Source organism: Cryptomeria japonica, chromosome 2 (assembly GCF_030272615.1).
Source record: "Cryptomeria japonica chromosome 2, Sugi_1.0, whole genome shotgun sequence".
Lineage (NCBI taxonomy): Eukaryota > Viridiplantae > Streptophyta > Pinopsida > Cupressales > Cupressaceae > Cryptomeria > Cryptomeria japonica.
Window position 1 is genome coordinate 502,263,994 of NC_081406.1, and position 25,068 is coordinate 502,289,061.

At 38.2% G+C, this 25,068-nt stretch overlaps 1 protein-coding gene across 6 annotated transcripts in view; it reads left to right on the forward strand.

Annotated features, from left to right (window-relative positions):
* Nucleotides 1-25,068, forward strand: part of LOC131078912 (uncharacterized) — a 273,049-nt gene that overhangs the window by 131,817 nt on the left and 116,164 nt on the right. For all 6 annotated transcript variants that reach the window (XM_058016747.2, XM_058016743.2, XM_058016749.2 and 3 more), the window contains 2 exons: nucleotides 12,471-12,795; nucleotides 12,951-13,044. In XM_058016747.2, coding sequence (XP_057872730.1) covers nucleotides 12,471-12,795; nucleotides 12,951-13,044 — 419 coding nt within the window. The remainder of the gene's footprint in view (nucleotides 1-12,470; nucleotides 12,796-12,950; nucleotides 13,045-25,068) is intronic.

Genomic DNA, 25,068 nt, shown 5'->3' on the forward strand with positions numbered 1-25,068 from the left:
TCATTATATGTTATTGGGTTAATACCCCGATAGCATATTAATGCCGATATGAATCAACATTAATATGCTATCGGGTTAATAGCTCGATAGCATTTAGATTGATGCTTAACATAGTTAAGTAGGTCGTCAATCTAATCCATCATTATCCAATATCAATATCATAATTATGATCAATGTTATAGTCTGATAAACATAAAGCATGAATGAGTAAACTAATAACAGAATAGAGGAGATTAATGAGTTAGGAGAGTCTTATCTTGCAGAAGCTACTAATGCATTAACAGATGGTGCATCAAACTTAACCTCTTGGAAATTCAGAATTCTTATTACGTTGGAAGAAAATAATCTTCTAGACTTCGTGGAGAAAGAGGTGCCTGAGCCATCTGATGAGGCTGAGAAGACTCAATGGAAGAAGAATGACATTAAGGCAAGAAAGACCTTGATAGATTCTGTAAAAGATCATCTTGTGCCAATTATATCCAAGATGAAGACAAGCAAAGTTATGTTCGAGACTCTTCAAGGCTTGTATGAGATCAACAACACCAACAGAGTTCTTGCATTAAGACAATAGCTCCATCACATAAAAATGGCTAAAGGAGATTCAGTCATCTCCTTCTTCATGAAGATTACTGTGTTGAAGGATTAGCTATATGCCATTGGAGACAAAGTTGAAGATAGAGACCTAGTTATGTTGGCTTTGAATGGTCTTCCTAAATATTGGGAGCCCTTTATCCAAGGCATTAGTGGAAGAGCTAAATTACTCAAGTTTGATCGGCTTGGAGCTCATTGCATTCAAGAGGAATTCAGGTTGGTAGCAAGAGGAAATGGACGAAATCCTTATAGCGAAAAAAATCATGTTCTTGCTGCTCAAACATCCAGAAGGAAAGGAAAAGAAAGGAGGAAAGGAAATTTCAAGAGGGATAGAGATAGAAAAACAGATTCAACCCCTGAACCAAAGAAGAATAAGGACCTCTCTAACATTCAATGTTACAGATGTGATAAGTATGGTCACTATGCTCGAGATTGTATAACAAGACCAAAACAACAAGTATCTACTGCTAATGTTGATGAAAAGAAATCTAGAGACAATTTAGGGGGTTTTCTATTCATCTCAGCACTTTCAAGCAATGTTCCAACCGACAGTAACACTTGGTTGATTGATAGTGGTGCTTCACGACACATTACAGGATATCGAGAGCATCTTTCTGACTTGGTAGAAAGAGAAACCAACTTACAAGTGATAATTGGAGATGATGCTTGTTATTTAGTGAAAGGTGCTGGGACCACCTCTCTTCATCTAGATTTTGGCATCCCTCTTCTTTTAAGTGATGTCCTATTTGTTCCAGGGATCAAAAGAACCCTTGTCTCAATTTTAGCATTGGAGGACAAAGGGTATCAAGTTGCATTTTCTAAAGGGAAAGTTCATACTTGGCCAAAGAACTCTAGCATAAAAACAACCCGTGTGATTGCTATTCGTCAAGAGAGTCTATATAGACTTTCTATTCATCCAATTCAAGTATTATTACATAACTCTACCAGTACATAACTCTCACAATGAGAAACAATACCTTGGAATACTTCATCTCGCAATCTCATTGCATCATCAGTCTCCTCAATGAGGGATTTGAGAACAAGGGCTTTATTCTCCAAAAGTTTTTCAAATTCCAAGTACATGACCCTGGAAGGAATAATGGCATGCTCCTAAAGAACACTCAACTGTTGTTGGGGCATGGTGCGCCAGATTGTCAAACTCCCTTCAACCCTTCCCAAATTCTGTTTTAATGTTTCAGAGGTATGATTCAATTTTTCTTCAATGGTCTCCAACTTAGACATCATTTGGAAAATGTCTTTTAGCACTTGTGCACACAGATCATGAAGTTGATCCACCCAAGAATCCAATGCTTGTACTTTCTGAGCAGCTCTTTCAACTCCCCGAATCGATTCTTGGGAACCGGAAGAACTTGTAGGATTACTCCCTTCACCAGTAGGTTTTGTAATTTTATGAATAGCTGCAACAAGTTGCCGGTTCTCCTCTTCTAGCTTGTCTTTTTTTGCTAGAAGTTCATCATACCGCTGCACTAGTGAGGCTATGGATTGCTAGGCATCATGTTTGACCACTTCATGCGTTTGTTTGCCCAATTCTATCCTTGTAACATTGTAATCAGCAGCTTGCATTTTCTCACATGGTTTATCCACAAGGGGCTCAACAATTTCTACCACTTTCATCTTATTGCTATCAACAGTTACTCTTGAGATTGTCTTGGCCTTTTTAGCAACCTTGGGCTTAGACTGTTTGAGTTGCTGATAGTCAAAGACATCAGGAGAGATTTCCTGCTTCTTCCTCTTTGGGGTAAAAGAACTAAGCCATGGAGGTAAAACAACTAGTTCTCCTCTAGTAGGTGCTGAAAAAGAAGGAGAAGCAGTTTCTGTTTGAACAGCCGTGGTCACCCTGGGAGGAGCATTTGTTTGGATGGCGACAATGGTTTGCTCAGTAACCAATGGGCATGAAGATTGCCTCATAAATTCTTCAAAGCCAGAAGTAGAGGTATCAATCTCTGACAAATGGATACATGGAAGAGTATCCTCAGGAATTTCCAGCGAACTCTCTTCTTGATGATCAGGAGGCGGCTCAACTGCTGAAATAGGAACGACATTCTAAGGAGACTCTTCCACTATTATGTCAGGAGGAGAAAGAGGCATCTCAATGGAAACTGAGGAAGGAATCTCATGAGGTGAGTTCGAAGCTAGAGACTTAGGGGCATCTTCTGATTGCTGTCCTTCTTCTGGATTATCAGGATCGATCACATGAACGTGAAACTAGGACTTTTCCTTTCCACGAACTGTCGTCTCCTCAGGAGGAAGCACTACTACCCGACTAACCCGCAATTTGATCCTAGTACCTGAAGATGATGCACCTTCCTTGTTTTCAATCTGAATCTCAGACTTACATCCAAGAGGCCCTGTAGAGTCATCTTCTTTCCCAACCTTGATCTTGATGAGTCTAACACCATTACCTTTGAGCCAAGTGTTGGTGTTAGCCATGATAGGCTGAAATCTTTCAAGAATGGACGTGCATTCTTTATGCGACTATTGTATTAAAGGACGTGGGGCTTCCTCAACCCTTCGTGAGATGTACTCTGGATGGAGCACATGACCATCATCGATCATTCCTTGCGGAATGTCCACCAGGTTCAGATCAATAACCTGCTCAACAGTAAGCCTGCAGTAGTCCATCTTGAGAACCTCCATTTCTGTACGGAGATCTACCCAGATATCCTCAATACGATGCACGTGCACGAAGGACTCTTTGATCTTTTCCTTCATACCCTGGTAATCAAAATCTGCCCTGGATGTAAACCTTTTGAGTTTTATCTCTTGCATCTCAGTCTCCATAGCTTTGGCTTTGACGGATGTGACAAGAGAATACCCACCAATTTTCAATGGGTTTGTTGTAGAAATCCCCATTCCGACCTTATGTCTGATAGATTGATGAGCGTGCACAACCATGATCTGTCTTCCCAACTCCATAAGAATGATCTTATCACTCGGGTATCTAGGGAGCATATATGGTTGCCCACTGTAGCATCCGACCCTCACATAAGTTGAGTTGGGAATTGAAGAAACAGGCACCCATACTCATTGATTCTTTCCCATGCTTCATCTGACACCCTTTTGTTCTTTAGAGTCTTGTCAAATTGGCACATGAAGTAACCAAAGAATGCATCTTGAACTCTTTTGAAACGTAATCTGCTGGGTCTCAAAGGAAGCTGATCATAATATTCCCACACATTTATAAGCGAGCGGTTGCCCTTGGTAGAAAGACTAGGGAAATGTCTGAGTGACGCTGCCATACACTAAGTATGAATTCATGTAGAAAGTCATGGTGGTGGGACTTGTTGATGTGTTTTTTATGCACATGCGAACACAGAATAAAATACCGAAGTATCTTATCCTCTTTTGAACAAAGTTCCCGACTGCTGAAGATCTTGCTGAAGGATCAGTCGGAGGCAACTCCAAGGTTCTTGTATGTAGGTTCTCTACTCGTGGATAAGTTCTCTGTGGTATGATGTGATTTTGCTGGAATCACAAGGGGACTTACACTTGATGATTGAACGTCTGATTCGCTTTGAATATTACTGGAACATAGGATTTCACTAGTCTAGATTTTGAAAAAAAACGAAAAGGATGAAGGCGAGGAAAGGATCTAATTCCGACACTAAGAATGTAGGAGCAACGAATGATCTTTGATGAAATTCTAACTAAGTCTTGTTTTGACATCCCAGGACCATCTCCACAAGGTTAGTGCGATCTTCGGAGGAAAACTTTATGATGTTCAGATCATCGCTACAGGCATAGACACCATCAGGCTGATGCATATCAGTGAAGAAGCGACAATTGAAGTTAAGCTTAAGCTAAATGATTCCAGTTGACTACACAAGGCAAGTCTGCAATCAACAAACTGCTAGTAGTATGGATATAAGAATTTCACCATCAATCAAACACATTTTTTCCACTCATCTAATAACATGAAATCAAATATGAGAAGTATAGAGACCATGCAAATTGTTGAATCGACCCATAAATTTCACCATTTCTTCAATGAAGTTTTACAAGTCTTTTACAACAACATCTTGGCAACAATCTTTGCCTTTTCTCTCTATTCTACTTTAATTGCTATTCTATCAACTGACTATTCACTATTTCTAACTATTCTACCTCTAACTACTGACTAACTATTAGCCTTTACAAATGAGGAGCTAGGGCTTATATAGTGCCCACAAAACAATTCAATGGCTAAGATCAATTTGAGATCAATGGCGGAGATTTTACAATAAAAACCCTAGTTAGGGTTTGTTACAACAAACTCAATTCTGACCAATGAAATAATTGCATTATTTGGACACATGTCTTCTTTGGAATATTCGACCAATGGATAATCAGGGTAGGTACATCGAAGTTTGTGCCATCTTTGAGGAGTTAGGTACATTGAATCCGGACATGCTGAGGTGGACCAATCCGACTGGAGGAGTGATGACTGGGATGCCACCTTGTCTAACACTTGGTTGATACTCAATTTGGTGATGCTTTCCTTCAAATGCTGGACTGGAAGATAGATGGAGAAGGTCGTCCTTAATGAAACTGGATTGGAGGAGGTCGTCCTTAATGATGCTGGACTGGAAGAGATCGTCCTTGTCCTGGCTTGGTCTTCTTTGATGAGAGTCTGCCAAGTAGTTGATCCTCCGGCTTTGGGGTCGTCATTTGATGCCTACACAAAAGATTAAAGTTAGTCTTTGAGTATAATATCTTAAAGCATAGGATCTAAGACCTTTCAAGGGAACATATTAGACATTAATTTGAAAATGACAAAATAAATTCAAGAATTCTAAATTTTCAAATTAATTATGAATAGAAATTAGATTTTTCAAGACTTAGACTTTAAAAGATTGCTATGAAATCAAAACAAGTCTTGAATAAGAACTTCAAAAAGGATTCTTCATACCTTCTCCTTTGAAAGCCTAACTATGAACCTTGAAAAATGAAGAAAGAAGATCAGATTTTGTTGGATAAGGATTGAATTGTGGTCTTCCTTTGGATGAATTACGCCTCAATTAGCCTTCAAAAGCTTCGCCCTCCACTAGCTTCTCAAAATCTGGAAATTCGCCTTCAAACACCTTCCAAAATCTAGAAATTATTCTCCAACTTGCTCAATTTCGCACCTCCAAATATGCTCTTCAAGTTCGCATGAGAGATAATGAAAGAATGATTTGAATATGCTAGAATACACCTCCCTTATATAGGGCGCTCACCTTGATTTCCCTCAAGGCCGACTTGTTTGTAAAGGCACAATAATGATTTTTGAGCGCTCAAGCATAATTTTTTAATTTTTTAAATTAATTCCAAAGCTCAAAGGTGGATTTTTTTCAATTATTTCAAGGCCTAGAAATTAATTAATTAAATTGCAAATGCCTTAATTCATGTGAACTTGATTTAGACTCCCCAAATGTCTTGAATTCGGCTTATTTAGTGAAAATTAAGGAATATCAAGGTTTGATCAAGGCTTAATGAAGGCTCTTTGCTTCTTAGGCACTGAAATATCCAAAGTGATGAAGGCCTAAATTATTTCAAGACTTGTTTGAATTCTCATCTAGGCTAGCTTGCTTCATGAATCAAAATCTTTACAACCTAGGTTTGCCATCACAATTTTGCATTTTGCCTTCAACTTAGCCTAAACAAGGTGAATAATAGGTGTTTTCAAGAATTTCGCCCTGGACCCTTTGGAAGGGTCAGGAGCGATTTTTGCTTATTAGGTCCTGAATACCTTGTTTTTCGACTCCAAAATCTCCTGGAAGGCGAGCTTATGTTTGTTTTGACCTAATCAAAGTCTTGCATTTCAAACTTTTATCATTTCACATGAGGAAATTAGGTGAAAATATAAATTTCGCCTTGGACCCTTTGGAAGGGTCAGGAGCGATTTTTGCTTATTAGGTCAAAATTCACCTTAGTTTGATCGTTAAACTCTTCCAAGGTAATCTCCGGGGTTCATCTCTCTCCATCACTGGGTTAGCTCATCAAACTTTGAAGGAAATATTGCATTTTTTGGGAATTTCGCTCTGGACCCTCTGGAAGGGTCAGGAGCGAAATTCTCTCCTGAGCTCAAAATTCTCATTTTTGAAGGTCCAAAACCTCTTCAAGGCATTCCAAATAGGTTCATTCCTTGTAGTCTAGGTTTAGTCTCACTCAAATTCGGGAGAAAAAGGTGATTTTAGGGTTTTTCGCCCTGGACCCTCTGGAAGGGTCAGGAGCGATTTTTCTTGTTTAGGCTTACTCCTTCATCATTTTGTCTTGAATCCACCCCTCAAGGCTAGGCAATGGTATTCTTCATTCACTCCATCCAAGCTTGGTTTGTTCTTGCAAGGCAAAATAGGGGATTTTGAGATTTTCGCCCTGGACCCTCTGGAAGGGTCAAGAGCGATTTTCCTTCTTTGACCTAGAATCATCAAATTTTGAAACAAACATCTAATCACCAGTGGTCTCAAAGGCCTTTTCCACCTTGGTCTAGTCTTGCCTTAGCACAAACTTGAAAGGAACATGTTGGTTTTAGGATTTTCGCCCTGGACCATCTAGAAGGGTCAGGAGCGATTTTTCTATTTTAGGGCAATTCCTTCATCCTTTCATCTTCGAATCATTTCCAAGGCATGGAACATCACGCCTCACTCCCATCCAAGTCATGAATAGCAAAATCTTGTCTTAAATTTGCAAGAAAAAGGGAGAATTTGGAAATTTCGCTCTGGACCCTTTGGAAGGGTCAGGAGCGACTTTCCCTCTTGGCTTCAAAATTTTCATCCTTAGCAATCCAATTCTACTTCAAGGCAATTCAAGAGTCCTCTCAAAATCATGTCTAAGCTTGGTCTAGTCCAATCTTTGGAAGAAAAGATAGGTTTTAGGATTTTCGCCCTGGACCCTTTGGAATGGTTAGGAGCGATTTTCCTCCTTTTGGGCAAAATCCTTCATTTTTTCAATTTGAAACTTCTTCAGGAGGCAAAAACAAGCTATTCTTCTTCCATTCATGTCAAAAACTTGACCTCCTTCATTGCAAAATAAGAGCCTTTTGGGAATTTCGCCCTGGACCCTTTGGAAGGGTCAGGAGCGAAATTTTCATTTTTGCTCAAAATCCTTCATTTTCAATGCTTTCAAACGTTTCAAAGGCAATAAGAATGTCCCAGCTTCCTTCCAAGGTACCCTGCAAGTTAAAGATTAGCCAAACTTAAGATTAAATGTGCTTTGGGAAGATTTTCGCTCTGGACCCTTTGGAAGGGTCAGGAGTGAAAATTTCATTCCTGTCTAAATTGCTCATTTTTCAAGCTTCAAACCACTTCACAAGGCAAAATTAGATCATCATCCACATTAGGGACAAGGTTTCTAGTCCACTCAAGGCAACAAACAAGGTTCATGATGAATTTCGCTCTGGACCCTTTGGAAGGGTCAGGAGTGAAATTCCTAATTTGGGCCAAGATCTTGACTTCATTTCCACATTTCTTCATTCAAACAAGCGTTTTTTCCTTCATTCAAGCCTGGGAATGCGTTAGTTCTAAGTTTTGGTCAAAGCAGAATGTCCTATGGAGAATTTCGCTCTGGACCCTTTGGAAGGGTCAGGAACGAAATTTGACATTTTGGGCTCTCCGTCAGGATCATTTTATGGAATATAACATTTAAGTATAAGTGCTTTAAGTTATATTCCATATATACTTTCAGGATGTTTGAGAGTGGTTTCAGACCTCCAGGAGTTATATTGCAAAATCTAGATTTTGGAGGATTCTTCAGTTTTCCAGACTTAGTCAAATATCAAGATCAGGACATTCCAGACTTAGCCAAATTTCAGGATTAGGACATTCCAGACTTAGCCAAATTTCAGGGCATTTGAAGATCAGGATGACATTTCAGACTTCACCACTCACCAACTTGACCTAGCTCGGACCTTCAAGAATGATATCCATTCACAAAGCAAGACACAATTAGCAACGAAAGCAAAACCAGGCCCTAAGGAAGACTCTCAAAGAAACCCTAATTCTGGGGCCCTATGGACTCACCCTGGCTCAAGCAAAGCTTGTAATCCAACGATCCCCTCGACAGCACTCATCCTGCAAAGGCTAACAGACAAAACCCTAAAAGACCTAGAAAACAAACCCCAGAAGGTAAAAAGCAGGGGTCCCCATTTGCAATGGGGCGATGTGTGAATACGTCACAACAGGACTACGACAAGTTTCTCGCACAAAGCATTAGTGATAATCTCTCCCCATGATATATGATAGGATTGCCTTATGAACATTGTAAACTGATACATCCAGGGTTCAAAAACATTAGTGTTCAAGACCCATCATCCTATTGAGGAGTTATGATGTCTCCAATTTCCCACTTAAAGTCACAACCGTACAACTTAGCCCACCTTGAGAAGGCGGCTCATGGCTCATGAATCCACCTGTTAATATGACATTTACAGTCCTTTTCCCTCTTGACATAGTACTCGACTGCACTATCCTTTGAAATTTCCATATAAACAGGTGCTGGAGGTATTCTGAAGACTCTCAATTGTATCTGCATCAAAGTTCCGTGACTCGCGGTGAGTCACGCGAGTTAGTGGGCCGGGTGACACTTGCTGGGTCACGGTGACCCTGACCCGGGCTCGGAAGGGTCAGGGGGCGTGACTCGCCTGACTCGCCGAGTCAGTGAGTTACTCCCTGACTCGCCGAGTCCGAGGGTCGTGACCCGGCTGGCGTCACTTAAAAAAGTGCAGTAAAAAAAACAAAAAAAACATAACATTTTTTAATGATTTTTTTGCCATTTTTTAATGGTTCTTAGCAGGCTATATTCAGTAGTACAATGGATGGGCACTGATACCACAACTACACTGCTCGAGATGGATGCATTTAATAATGTAGTAGGGGCGATCTTTGCCAACCAATTGTGCAAAGAAGGTCGGACAAAATTGCAGCCGGGTAGAAAATTCTAAAGTTTATGACATGCATTTTAATTTTTCATTTTATAATCTATCTTTAAAGTTGGAAATGAGACTAATGTTTTTTTCTTTTCCTTATCTCAAATAGATGGTGGCAAATGTTTGGGCCTTCAACCCCAAACCTTCAAAAAATTGCTATCCGTATATGGAGCCAACCATGCAGCGCTTCTAGATGTGAGCGCAATTGGAGCATGTTCGAGCACATCCACTCGAAGAGGCGAAATAGATTGTCTGTGGAGAGGTTGAATGATCTATTCTTTGTTCATTACAACCTCCGTCTCAGGACCAGACAGATTTTGGACTCTGACTCCTATTCGATCACTCTAGAGGAAGTCGACCTCGAGTTCGATTGGCTCACTGAGTCTACTGATCCAGTCTTCACTGATGAGGACCTTGAGTGGGTTGACCAGGCAGACAGAGAGGCTGAGGTTGTGGCTATGGCAGATGTGGAGGATAGAGCACGATCAGGCACAACACCTATGGCTACTCAGACTGGCACATCACAAGCAGAGACTATGGCTACTCAGTCATCCAGGACCTACCTTAGACGCCTTTCTACGAGGCTGAGCCAGAGCCAGAGCCATAGACTTGTTTTTGTTTACACTTTACAGTTACATATATGTTTGGGAACATTTGAAGTCATGGATTTTATATACATTGGACAACATTTATAACTCTATATATCTATGTTTTCTAATTCCTTCAGCTACAATTTACATTTCTACGCATGTGATGGATGTATGTTTATGTATGTGATCAGATTAGCTTCTATTTGATGATGTTATAGTGTCTTTAAGCTTAATTCAATAATGGGTGTATGAAACAAGTTTTAAATCGTTAAAAATCTCTAAATTTCAAGGGTTTTCTTATTTTGCCGAGTCGTTGCCGAGTCATTGCTGAGTCCTTACCGAGTCACGAGCCGAGTGAGCCTTGCCAAGTCAGAGCCGAGCCCGAGTCTGGGAACTTTGATCTGCATCAAGGCGGATTATTACCTCACCTTCATCATTTTTAATGGTTCTCGTCTCCTTGTCAAAGCAATGGGTGCAAGCGAGAACAAATTCAGGTTCTAGGGCAGCCACTGGAAAAGAGGATGCGTGATGGATGTGGCTGTCCAATAGCCGCTGCATATTACTATCCTGCGGATCCTCCTCTCTCTTGACGAATTTTGACATGTCCACATACCCTATCTCCATGTCTTTTATGTGATCCAAAGGAGAGGAAACTTGCGAAGGTGAAATTTCATTCTGGTACTTGTCATATTTATACTTCATCTTCTTCGCAATAGGAGAGGATGGTAAATCTGACATTGAAGGATAACCTGGTATACTGCGATGAAGACATAAAAGTGTTAAGGCAACATCATAATCAGCTGCAACTAACATTTTTCCCTCTTCAAATGGGAAGAACTCCAACCCTTGCACTTCACGAATTTGTGAGGGAAAGATGGGAAATAAATGGGAATGCTGGAAATTGACTTTGACCAATTTCAGATCTTGGGGAGAGTTTTACAAGTATACAAGTTGGGAAGAATGAACATGCAATCGGACTTTTAAAACCCGAATGTAAGTATACTTGTAAAATGGTAAATGGAGAAATAAGTGAAAAATGAGAATTAGACTTGTGGGAAATGACGTGAACGGAAAGTACGGATATAAGCAATATGGATGGATACAAATAGGAAGGTTTTGGGAATGTCATTTTCAAGAAAATGGGAAGAACTTTGGACATGCAATCCGGTTCTAAAAGCTCGATTTTGGAAGGATGGGTATTTTTCATCTTTGCAACTTGGAATTTCACTAGAGAATGGTTAAATTCTTATAAGCATAAGGGAAGATCAATTATTTTCATCCAACTTGTAAGTAGGATTTGAAATCCCAAATACAAGTAAAGAGGGAAAATGGGGAAGAACAATGCAATTCACAAATTGCTTTGCGAAGGGGAAAATCTCTCTCACAGAACCGATTTTTGGGCAAAACCAACATATACACAAATTTACAACTAGAAAGGAAAAACAAGAAGACAAGAAAACAAGAAAATGAAACAAGAAAAGAAAAGAAATCATACCTTGTTTCAATCTGAAATGCCTCTTCAAAAGATGATCAATCTTTGAAAGAAGGGAAGAATACTCTTAAATAGAGACTAACCGCATTCCAAAACCAATACCAATACAAGGATCAGTAACTTAGGTTAATAGTTGTTTTCTGAGTTGCATTGATCTACTTTGGTCACTTGTGGAAATTAATATAATTTCTTTCCTTCTTTCTAACTGCTAAAGAAATATTGTCCAGAAGTCTAGATTTGCCTTAATTCGATCTTCCTTGCTTGCATCTGGCAAGTCAATATTTGTTTTAGTATATTATATTTGTTCATATGTTTTTACTACGTCTTTTGAAATTTGCAACATTCCAAATATTACTAGTTACGCTGTTAAATTAGTGTGATATTTAATCTTTTGTTATTGCTGTTTAGATCTGAACTGCTTAGAGAAAATCTGATTCAATTTAGTGAGGCTTCTAGGAAAATTTATATTTGATTACATTCTTTCTTTACAGATCTTTATATTGGTTGTTGTACTTTATTCAATTACACCAATAATTTGTGTTGGGCTACCCAGCAAATACAATTAGTACATAAAAGTGTCTCTCTGTGCAAGTTCTTAACTGCCAGTGCAGCTCCTAATGTCTGAAGTTATCTAGCAGCAAATTCTTTTTCCTTCTTTATCAGAATTTGTTTTATATCTGAGTAATTATGTCAATAATTAATAAAAAGTTTTGTGGATAATGGCATGCTAATTTATAGTATTTGATATCACTAGCATAAATGATAATTACATAATTTTTTAACAAGAAGAAATTTGAAATAATTTTGGTTTACAGAGTAAAATTTTGGGTCCATATCTAATATATTTATCAATCTCGATTTGAAATTTCTCAATGAATCACTTGGATGGTTGCAGTGATGGGTTCCAAGGAACATCCATTGTGGAAGTTGGACATCTTTGGATCTGTAAAAGCAGATGGAGAAAGTTTGGAATCAGAGACAGAAGATCGAATCACAGAAATGGCTGGTGGATCTGGTGGTGGTTCTGGTGGAACTCTTCTTTTGTTTTTACAGACACTTACACTAGGTAACAATTCCTTCCTTTCTAGTGCTGGGGGCCACGGAGGTCGTGTTGGTGGTGGAGGTGGTGCTGGTGGAAGGGTACATTTTCATTGGTCAGGCATTCCTACTGGAGATGAATATGTTCCAATTGCAAATGTTAATGGCACAATTTATACGAGGTGCTTATTTCAGACTTGGATATTATGGTGTGCTTAATATGTGCAGAAATAGTTTTATGGAAGAACCGTTTTCATTTATTTTTGCCTTTTTAATTTTGCAGAAAAATCTTATGGTAGAACTGTTTTTATTTGTTTTTACCTTTTATATCATGTAGGGGAGGAAATGGAAGTGACCATGGAATTTCTGGGGGCAATGGCACTGTTACTGGAAAAGAATGCCCAAAAGGACTCTTTGGTTTATTTTGTGTGGTAGGTTTTGCTTTCAGTTTGGTATCATGGTCACACTTGGTTTGTTGTATTTTCCAAATTCCAATGTGTCAATCAAAGACCCACTTTTTATTTTTTATTTTAAGCAAATGTCTGATTAGTATATTAATGGTAGTGCAATAATTGAAATTAGTTGAAGGAATGTAATCCAGGCTTTATCTTATGCTTTTGTCTATTCGAAAAGGTCGAAGCATGATTCCTATTTGACCTTTGGTAACTATTTGGAATAATGGAATTCCTCAAGGGTGGAATATTTTAAAGTTTAGATTAACAGAAAAGTCAAATTCTATTTAGGTCAAGTATATTAACAAATACCTATTCACAAACTGATTCTCTTCATGGACGTTGTAAAGACCCCTTCCAAGTGGTTCCTTAATTTTCACTTAAATACTACACTTTGCTGATTATTCCTGAATTCTATACTGTTGTTTGTGTAGTTTCAGATTGGTAGATTCAATTTGTTTTACTGCTTGATGTGTTCAACACAAATTTTGCCTTGGCACAGGAAGAATAAAATAACATAAATAGAACTTGGACTTTCTAACTAAGCCAAGTCAATAATGAACATAGCAGCAATACACAGAATCACAGAGGCAAATGAAATTCTGACCTTTATTTGCTGCAAAGATTCAGAATACAAAACTGATGTAAGTGGCCAGTAAATGGAATGCTTGGCATTCATACAATGCATTAAAGTGAAATCCAAATAAAGTGAGATCTCATCATAGCCAGCAACATCGTCCACAATATCATGCTGCAGGTATTTCTTCAATGTTTGAGTGCACAGGTCTGCAAATGGCTCCACATATACTCCAGATTTCATGACTGTGTCCATTATTTTAGAACTGTCAACAGTAAACGTACTTCACAATCACTTTAATTGATAGGCATAATTGAATCCCACAATCTGATAAGCTGTTTGAAAAACATTTGCAAATATAAATTCCTTATGCACAGTAATGGTAAATCTTTAAAAACACATTTAGTTCCATAGCCCAAAGCTAGCTTTAGCAATCTACTCGACAATGAAAAAGATGCCAGAAATATAGTAAAGAGTTCCACGCCCAGACAGCAGAATTGCAAGCCAAGAACATAGAATGGCCGCTTCAATACAAACTCTTTTCCCCGATAATAATATTGCATCTGTGAGGACAGATTCGCAGCCCAAAAAGAGACACTTGATGCCAATAATAATATTGCACAGAAAGAATATAGCTGCGGGTAAAATATAATCCCAACTATTTGCAAACCATACACAAATTAATTAAAGGCCCAATTATATTTGCATCAAGGTGAATAAGGAATGAAGATATCTTCCTAGGTAATGGCAAAGACCAAACTCCTGATTCCTTTATTCCAATACCACGATTATTAAATCCAAGGATTATTCATGCCACAACACATAGTGCTGCCAGATTTTTGACCTTCGAAACATTACAAATCTTCTTTATAAAATATTTCCCATGTGATATTTTCTTCTTACGCTACCCACTCTTCTCGATACAAACATTAGGAATGTATTTTATTTAATCACCTAAAATCCTTCCTAAGTGCATCACAGCTGGGGCCGACAAACTAATAAACCTTATATCAATAAGTCTCCATATAGTAAATATCATTCAATTAAATAATGATGACCCCAAATAATACTTAACGCCTTGAATGGCACTTAGCATAGATACAGCAGCAATTGATATCTTTTCAATAGAATCCCTACTCATTCAAAGCCATCAGAATAATAATAAAGTGATACACAAGATTAATACCATACGTAGCCAATGGAGGAATAAATCCTTTCTTTTAAAAGCTTTTCCAGAATAGAGAAGAAATGCAACTGATAATATTCTTCAGATAATATTTTTCACACGATGTAAATTTAGTGCAAACAATGAATTAATCTTCAGAACTATAGAGAATATGAAATATTTAATAAACTCAAACTTCAGCGCCAATATTATTATTTTATTCACCAGCAATGAAATATCACTTCTCCTGCAACCTGAATATTATCATTCTATAAATTTGTCTTCACAAAAGATTCTGCAAATTTACTGTTGAACCCAAATGTGCAGTCCGTCACAAATCCACCACCAGTATCACGTTGGGTTTAAATCCAACCCTACAAGTTCAAGGGTTTGCATTCTCCAACCAACCTGAAAGCCAAGGCTCTCTAATAACTCTGAAATAATTTTGCCGAATGATTTTTCAATCAATTCAAAGCTCCTTTAATAATATCGCTTGACAGTTCTTCCCATTCAGTTACCATGATTAATTAATTTAGTTTAATTAGTCCTTCCCTAAAGTCAGTTTATTAATTATTAATATTACCCTTAATTTAAGCCTAAGGTAATAATAATAATCAATTCTTATAGAATTCCCCTTTTTGGAAATATTTTAACCTTGGGAATTAAATAATATATATATATATTTTAATTCTATTAAAAATGGGACATTGCAGACGTAAAGCCATTATTTGATAGTTGAAAATAACAATTTTGTATTTGTAAGTTGTTTCTCAAGTAAACTACGTGAAGGACATGAAATAAATAGTAATACTATTTTGTTGTTCCACTTCGTATCATCATTGCCATGGGTAAGAAAGCCTTTTGGAATTGGTTGCACTGATTGTATTTAATTGACTGGTTTGTTTGTTTTGACTATGATATCACATGTAATGAACTTTTGATAAGTAGTGGTTTTTTGGTTTAATTTGTACCAAAATTAATTGGCATGTTCAATGTGCTGTCATTAATGAAGAATTTTAATATTTATTCAGTCAATTTAATATTATACTTCAGATGGTAGGAAAAAGCACCACGTGTGTGTTGGTTGAAAATTTTGTACACTTGGGGAAATATACAAAATTGTGGCTTCAACAACAATGTGTGAGTAAAACTCTCCTAATTAAGGGAAGACTCCCCCTATCTATCTAATACTAAAATTAAAATAAGATGGGACAACAGTCTTTCTTCTTTTTTCAAGAAAGTCAATATCCTTTTCTCTTCACAGAAAAGTGATAGCTATTTAACATAAAACAACAGTAACAACTTTTTGAAATGAAATGAGAGAAAGGAAATGGAGTTTCCTGAAAGTTCAAAGACTTCCGTCACTTCCTTCGGGACGTGACAACAATATCATGCTCAAAGTCTTGACTATGTCAAATCCTATCTACCCTTTTCTATTCTAATGACATCAATAACAAATTATGACAGCACAAAGTCTGAAATAACTTATTTCTTTCTACACAAGACAGCAAGAACTAGTGTGAGCTCAAAGTTTCATAGCTATTTCTTATTATAAAATCTACTTCTAATCTCTCTCAAGAACGAGTGTAAGCACAAAGTCTTACAACTTTTCTCAATAGAACTTCTATTTTAACTAAATTAATCTCCAATACTTGCAGTACAAAGTCTGCAAATCAAATTTGATTAAGCCCTTCAAGAAACACTTGCAAGAAAGGTAATGTTGAACATAAACTCAAGAATATAGCACAAAGTCTCAATACTAGTAATTTTCTTCTATTCCTTTCAATCCTTCAATGTACACATAAAGCTCAAAGTCTTCTTTGCTGCAAATTTGGCAGAGTTTTTGCTTGCTTTCCAAAAGATAAAGATTACAATAGACCCACTCAAGTATTTATAGTAGAGGAGTCTTGAGAAAAAGGTGGGAGGATTCTAACTAACTTGAGAAATTCTCTCAACCACCAAGACTTATTCAATAACTAACTATGACTTATTCAAAGTTACAAGTCCTATTCTAAATTGACTTGTTACTCGTCTACTTGTAATTACAAAAGTGCAAGTAATGACTTGACTTGCAATTTACAAAATGTTTTTATAAGTAAACTTGTCAAAAGAAAAACTACAACTAAGAGATTACAATTCTTAAAAAAATGCAACTAAGTGTTGAAAAACACTTAAGTTGCATCATGTGAAGACATGAATCCTTTGAACTTCTAGATGATCGTTTGTAGCTCGGTAGGATTTGGCTCGTGGGTGTTCTTGGCAAAAATCATGGTCTTCACCAAAGTTTTAAAACTCGGACTCGGCAAACCAAAAATTTGGACTCGGACTCAGACTTGTGAAAGACTCGACAAGGACTCGGCAAAACAAAAACCCGTAGTTTTACAAAAAAAAATAAAGAAATTAATGCATTTAGAGAACATAAGAGCCATAATTGAAACATTACACACGTGATATGATCTACAAACACGCAATATTTGAAATTTCATCATTCATATTCATAGTTTCAACTCTAAAATGTATAATAGCAGCATATGTTTATAAATGTTCACAAAATTACATATAATGATATGTCCAACTCGAAATGTGAAAAACAACAATGAACAAACCAAAGAGAAGACTACGTCTTCCTCTTTGTATTTCTCTTAATATAGTTCAATTTTTTAGGCCTTGAGCTAGAAGTAGTAGTAGTGGGTGTTGTGGTTTCTAAATGGTGAGATGATTCTTCTTCAAAGTCAAAGTCCTCATCCTCGTCCTCATCTTTGTCCTCATCTTCATCCTCCATTTCATCTAATCTTGCTCCTTCTGCATCTTGTGCTGCTCCTCTCTCTATTTCTGCAATTTCTTCTTTAGTAAGGAGGACATCGTCACCATCATTTTGTTCATTCACGGTCTAATCAGCATATGGATCAATTTCATCCAAGTCAATGGCCTCATGTGAAACACCCTCCACCTGTCTAACTCGAAGGCGAAGGTTGTACCGATCGAAGACTAGATCATTGAGTCGTTTTTGTGTCAATCTATTTCTTTTCTTTGTGTGAATGTTCTCAAATACACTCCAATTTCATTCACACCCAGAAGCACTGCATGACTGAGACAAAACACAGGCGGCTATCTTTTGAAGATTAGGCGTGCCAACATAATTCTCCCACCATAAATTTACAAAAAACATTTAAAAATATTATAATTGAAAAAAAAATGTAACAATCAAGTTTGTAGTTTATTTCTTGGAGTATTGAACTAAGTTACTAAATTTTTTACCTAAATGTTGTTTTCCCCTCCTATCAATTGCTAGTTGTGATGAGAAGAGTCTCCCCTCTGCACTCTTGTAGATCTTGAACAATGAACATTTCCAAATTCATAAATAGATAGTCAAAGTGTCAAACTCAAATTCAATAATGAACGTTTCCGAATTCATATCTAAAGATAGAGCAATTGCAAATGTCAAATCTCACCTCCAACTCATCAAGAACCTTGTCTCTCAACTCAGGATCAGGTGCCATGTTATCAATGCATGCAATAACATCTGCCATGACCTCCTCATCAACCCTAAATGAATCAGAGAAGTAGAATTTCGGGTTCAAAAAGTAGGCGAAGGCATGTATCGGTTGGTGGAGTTGGTTTGTCCACCTACGATCAATGATGCGCCAAAGGATTTCACATTTTCTCGTACTTCCACGATAGTAATGTGAAATGGCCTCTTTGGCCCTATCCATGGCCTCATAAATGAAACCCATTGGAATGCCCTCTCCATCCACCATACGAAGAACCCTTACCAAAGGTTCTGTCACCTAAAAATATGAAAACAAATTTTAAATTAGTACAAAATTAACACCTAAAAAATAAAATCAGCAAACAAACAAGATTGTATAAAGTTTACTTTTGTGTTTGTTACTTACCGCAGTCAACTCCTCTCCACTTTTGGTGAACCCTTCATCAGAAACAATTGCTTAGAATCTTCTCTGCTTCAGGTCTTTTGGAGTATGCAAACCCCAACCAAGCATCAGACACAAACATCTGCTTAAGATGAGGAATGGCATTAAGAATGCTCTGTAAAGTGATGAAGTGGCTAGCAAATTGTGTCACTCTAGGTCGCACAAGGTCCTTGCCATTTGTGTGTTTTCTCATCAAAGCAAGCACCCAAGTATGGTTGTAGATGAATTTGGTGACACTTCTTGCATCTTCAACCACCTTTTTCACCCATCCAATCTTCCCAATGTCCTCTAGCATCAAGTCCAAGCAATGTGCGGCACAAGGGCTCCATGTAATCATAGGATGCCTCTCCATAAGCATTCTACCTGTAGATACATATGCACCTGTGTTGTCCGTGATAATTTGGACAACATTCTCAACTCCAACTTCCTGAACCAACCCATCCAACAAATTACACAAAGTCTTTGCATTTTTTATTTCATTTGAGGCATCAATAGACTTTAGGAATACCATTGCACCATTTGAAGCTACCAAGAAGTTGAGAAGAGTCCTATTCCGTCCATCTGTCCATCCATCAGATAAAATGTTGCATCCTTTTCTCTTCCAATACCTTTTCTGATCATCAACCACAACTTGTGTATTTTTTACAGCTTTCTCTAGCAATGGCCCATTGAAGTCATGACCTGTTGGGGCCTTAAACCTCTTACCCGCAACTATTAATGCATTAACCAAACCTTCCCAATACACATTGTTTGCTGCATTGAAAGATAGATTATTGTAAAACCAAAAGTTTGAAGCTACTATCCTTGCTTGTTCATGCTTATCTCTATTCCATCCTGTACCTTCAAGTGAAGGTTGTGCACCTGGAACATTGCGTGGTACAAAAAAATTAGGGTCTGATCTAATAGGAGTGTCGCTAGCCTCACCCTCATTGTCACCAAAAGATGAAAGTGACTCACAACCATGAGTGTGACCAATGGGACCCCAAGTGGACAATGTGGGATTCATTGCAGTTGCCATGGCTTTTTATAATTTTTGCCTTTCTTCCTTTTGCATATCATTCCCAGCAAGAATGACCTTCATCTCTCTAATAATCTCAGGAGTTGATTTGGGGCATGCCTCCACACCATATCCAGGTATTTGTGCAAGGTGGTATTTTAATCTATTGATTCCACCCGTCATCCATTTTGTACATTCGGTGCAAGTGACCTCCCCGTTTTTGCTTCCTGGAATCCCATATTTCCATGCTTTATCTCTTTGTCTTCCTGACCTTGGGGTTGCCCTTGGAGTTGAACTTGCCATTGCTGATTTAACATGAAAAAATAAAAAAATCAGCAGGGTTTTATGGAAAATCAACAAAAAAATGACAATGAATCATTTGGGAAAAATAGCATTCAAAAACAAGAAAAAAATATGAGGAAATAACTTAGGAAAGGAAATATAATTTTTTTTGGCAGCATATCCCCTTGTTTTTCAAGATTCTTTGGATTTTCAAAACATGAAAATGATTCAAATGAAAAAAAAAAGAGAAAAAATCCTTATCTAGATCTCTTTTGCTGATTTTATTTTCTTCCATCTCCTTCTTCAAACCCTACAAACCTGCTATAACCAATCAAAAATGCCAAATGAGGTGAAAAAACAAAATAAAACTGTGTTTTATTGGTTATATGGCGTGTAAACTAGGCTGCGCGAGTCCATATGAAAGACTCGCAAGTCCAAGCAAAAGACTCGCGAGTCTTTCATATGGACTCGCCAGGACTCGCCTCGCAAGTCCTTGGCGAGTCGACTCGTGGCTCCCATGAACTCGTGAGTCCGTGGCGAGTCTTAAAACACTGGTCTTCACAATGGTATCATGGCATTGAAGAAGCATAGAGTTGTTCTTCTCCAAAGTGGATTGGATTTCATGCAAGAAGATTTGATGTTTCATCAAAACTTGAATTGAGGTAGCTGAAAATTGTTCACTCCTCCACTCATTATAAATCTTCATCTGTAGATCTGCGAGCACTTCTTCTTCTGGTATCAACTCCCCATTCTGATCCATGATATTGCAAGAGGCCTTCTCACAGTGAGAAACAACACCTTGGAATACTTCAACTGACAATCTCATTGCGTCATCAATTTCTTCAATGAGGGATTTGAGAACGAGGGCTTTGTTCTCTAGAAGCTCTTCAAATTCCAGATATATGATCCTGGAAGGAATAATGGCATGCTCCTGAAGAGCACTCAACTGTTGTCGAGGCATCTTGTGTCAAACCGTCAAGCTACCTTCAACCCTTTCCAAGTTTTGTTTGAAAGTCTCAGAGGAATGATTCAATTTTTCTTCAATGGTCTCCAACTTAACCATCATTTGGAATATGTCTTTTAGCACTTGCGCACACAAATCATGAAGTTGATCCACCCAAGAGTCCAACGCTTGTACCTTCTAAGTAGCTCTTTCAACTCCCAGAATTGATTCTTGTGAACCGGAAGAACTTGAAGGAATACTCCCTTCACCAGCAGGTTTTGTGATTTTATGAACAACTGCAACAAGTTGCCTTTTCTCCTCTTCTAGCTTGTCTTTCTTTGCTAGAAGTTCATCATACTGCTGTACTAGTGAAGCTACGGATTGCAAGCCATCATGCTTGACCACTTCATGCGTTTGTTTACCCAATTCTATCCTTGAAACCTTGTAATCAACAACTTGCATTTTCTCACATGGCTTATCTGCAAGAGGCTCAACAATTTCAACCACCTTCATCTTATTACTATCAACTGTTACCCTTGAGAATGTCTTGGCTTTTTTAGCAACCTTGGGCCTAGATTGCTTGAGCTGCTGATAATCAAATACATCAGGAGAATTTCCTCCTTCTTCTTGGGAGTGAAAGAACTAAGCCATGGAGGTGAAACGATTAGTTCTCCTCCAGTAGCTACTGAAGGCAAAGGAGAAGCAGTTTCTATTTGAACAGTCGTGATCACCTTGGGAGAAGTATCTGTCTAGATGGCAACTATGGTTTGCTCGGTAACCAAAGGGCATGAAGATTGTCTCATAAACTCTTCAAAGCCGAAAGTAGAGGTATCAATCTCTGACAAATGAATGCATGCAGGAGTATCCTCGAAGATTTCTAGCAAACTCTCTTGTTGATGATCAAGGGGTGGCTCAACTGCTGAAATGGGAACAACATTTTGAGGAGACTCATCCACTACTGTGTCAGGTGGAGATAGAGGCAGCTCCATGGAAACTGAGGAGGGAATCTCATGAGGTGACTCCAAAGTCAGTGACTTAGGAGCATCATTTGATTGTTGTCCTTCCTCCGGATCATCGGGATCAATCGCATGAATGTGAATCTGGGAAATTTTTTTCCACGAACTGTCGTCTCCTTAGGAGGAAGCACTATTACCCGACTAACCCGCAATTTGATCCTAGTGCCTGAAGATGATGCACCTTCCTTTTGTCGATTTGAATCTCGGACTTACGTCCAAGAGGTCCCGTAGAGTCATCTTCCTTTCCAACCTTGATCTTGACGAATCTAACACGACTACCTTTGAGCCAAGTGTTGGTGTTAGCTAGGGTAGGCTGAAATCTTTCAAGAATGGAAATGCATTCTTTATATGACCATTGGACTAAAGGAAGTGGGGCTTCATTAACCCTTCGTGAGACATACTCTGGATCAAGCACATTCCCATCATCAATCATGTAATGTCCCTTTTTCTAGGTGACATGAGATGAGTAGGGGTTGACCTAGCATTCGAGTTCCCATAGGTCAATGACATGGTTAGGGGACTCATTCGCAGGGTCATGGAGCTTTGCAGGGGCTCTGTAAGTCGTTTTGGACCTTCAGACGACAATTCCTTGATTTTAGGGAGATTCCCTACTTTTTAGGAGGTTGTGGCAGTTTCCATATTTGAGGTTCCACGGGACCATACCATGGTTTCAGTTTTAGGAAGATTGGGTGTGTTTCTTAGTTTCTAGGAGCATCCCTAGATTTTAGGGATGGGACTGCCAGTTGACCCATCTTGTTTGGCATCAGTCACAGACAGGTGACAAAGTCAGATTCATGTTTGGTTGGTTATTTTGGGCTATTATTGGATCTATGGAAATATTTTAATATATTTAAATATTTCCTAAGTTAGCGATTAAATAAATTAAAATAAGGCTATGTATATAGCCATTTCGGAGTAATAAGGGGTTTTTGGCTTCATCTGGTTTGATATGCCTATGTGTTATAGCTCGTTGGAAACGTCTTGAACTTTACTACATGATTCTCACCTCCCGGAGTCTTTTTGGATGCTTGAAGCTATTCATTTGCAATAAAGTGATATTTTTCTATAGTTTGACGCCATAATTGGGAAAGTGTCACTTTAATTATAAAGCGCAAGCTTTATTATTCTTTAGGGTTCGACTTGCAAAGAGAAAGGAGTTATAAGGAGATGAAAACCTAATTGATAGCATCTTTGATCATTTTGAAATTTGCAAATTTGGGAATTGCTCTGGAAGAGTGATTTTTGGTCTGGGATGCAAACCCTAGGTTTGAGCTTGCTGGGACGTAGCCCTCAGCAGGAGTTGACAATGGATTTATCTAGGATTGCATAGAGATTGTCAGAGGTAGAAGACACATCTTCTTGGCCTAAAGATTCAGCGTGCGTATTGGGGGTTTCAATAGGGTGGCTGGTCTATTTCAGTTGGCACGTGATTTGCAGCAGCTTCAACGCCTCCTTTGCAACCACACCTTGTTTGTATGTTGGCTTGAAGGGTTGTATTCAGCTTATTTGGTCTTCCTTTTTCGGTGCCAGTAATATTCCTCCATCTGGCATCAATCCAGATTGAGAACAGCTCCAAATAAATGTATGGATTCTTGCTGATTACAAAACTAGGTTATTTGCCTGGTATGATTTGCAGTATTTCAGATTGCTTAAGTGTTCTTACATATGAACATTGTTTACTGTTTATTTCACAGTTGTTGCTATTTATCAATTACTTTACTTATACATCAAAACCCCCAAAAAAACAATCCCTTTCTGCAACTTTTGTCTATTCTATAAGATCACTGAAAAATTACAGAAAATATAGTATGCTTAATTAAGAATTTACAACAGCAACAACAAAAGGATCCATTTGGGATCTTTCAGTGGTATCAGAGCATAATCCTGCTAGCCTGTGGGGTGGTAATTGCATTTACTTGGTGTGATTGGATTTGGTTTTCAGTTGGACATAAAAAGAATCATCATGACAGGGTTATGTAAAAATAAACAAGCAGGGAAGGAATTTGGTCAAACACCTTCAAAGAGTTCAAGACACACTAGAGGTACAACTACATCTAAAAGTACAAGGAGGAGGCCCCCTGTTAAAACATTCAGTGATACAGTCATAAGCAACTATCATGGGTATTGCTCCCTTCCAAAAAAGCTACAGGATATGCTTACTTTCACCCAATTTATGGGTATTCCAGATGAAGCTGAAGATGCTATGAATTCATATCAGCTGCAAATAAAAAGAGAAGAACTGATTGACTCATCCATAAATAAGGTTTGTAAAAATCTCTATGAAGAATTTGATGAACATGCTATAAGGGATGAAGTGGTACCTATGAATGTTGAAAACATCTCACAAAGGTATGGCAACCATTCTGATTTTTATAACAGCAGTCTTTCATATGAACACAATGATGATTCAAAGGTCATGGCACATGAGGAGGAAGTTGTAGGAGGGATTCCTATAGTTGGCACGCAATATATGAGTGTTAAACAAGAGGGATGCAAGGGGAAAACAAGCCATAGCAGCCCTGACTTTTATGACAGTAGTCTTACTATCGAGCATAATCAAGATTTCGATGCTTTGGTGCATGAGGATGATGGTTGTGAGGGGTCATCTCATGCAAACACTCATTGTTTGGGTGTTATTGATGCTTTTGATATTGAAGAAACATGTCATAATGAGTCTGATTTTTACAAATCAGACCTTAGAAGATGGGAACAAAACAGAAAATGTGCCTAATGGTGATGGTTCCGAGGAGAGTTTGACGGATGTGTGTGAGTCTATCTTGATAGGGGAGGTGTATGTTGAACTTGGCAAATCAGCAGCCTCTAGCATGTTATTCGAGCCACCCCACGAGGTTCATAACCAAAGTGATATACTTCTCTTCCTCAAGATATGGCAGCCTTTGGTCAAGAAGAGAATAATGATTTGCATTCTAGACTTGAATGCACACATGGTGCAATCATGGGTTATGATAATGTGAATAATACAATCCATCATAAATCAGATTTTGTACATTTTGGGACAGCTGATATAGAGCAATCTCAGAGGATGAATGAAGGATGGTTGGCAAGAGCCAAGCAAGCCAAGTTGATAGCT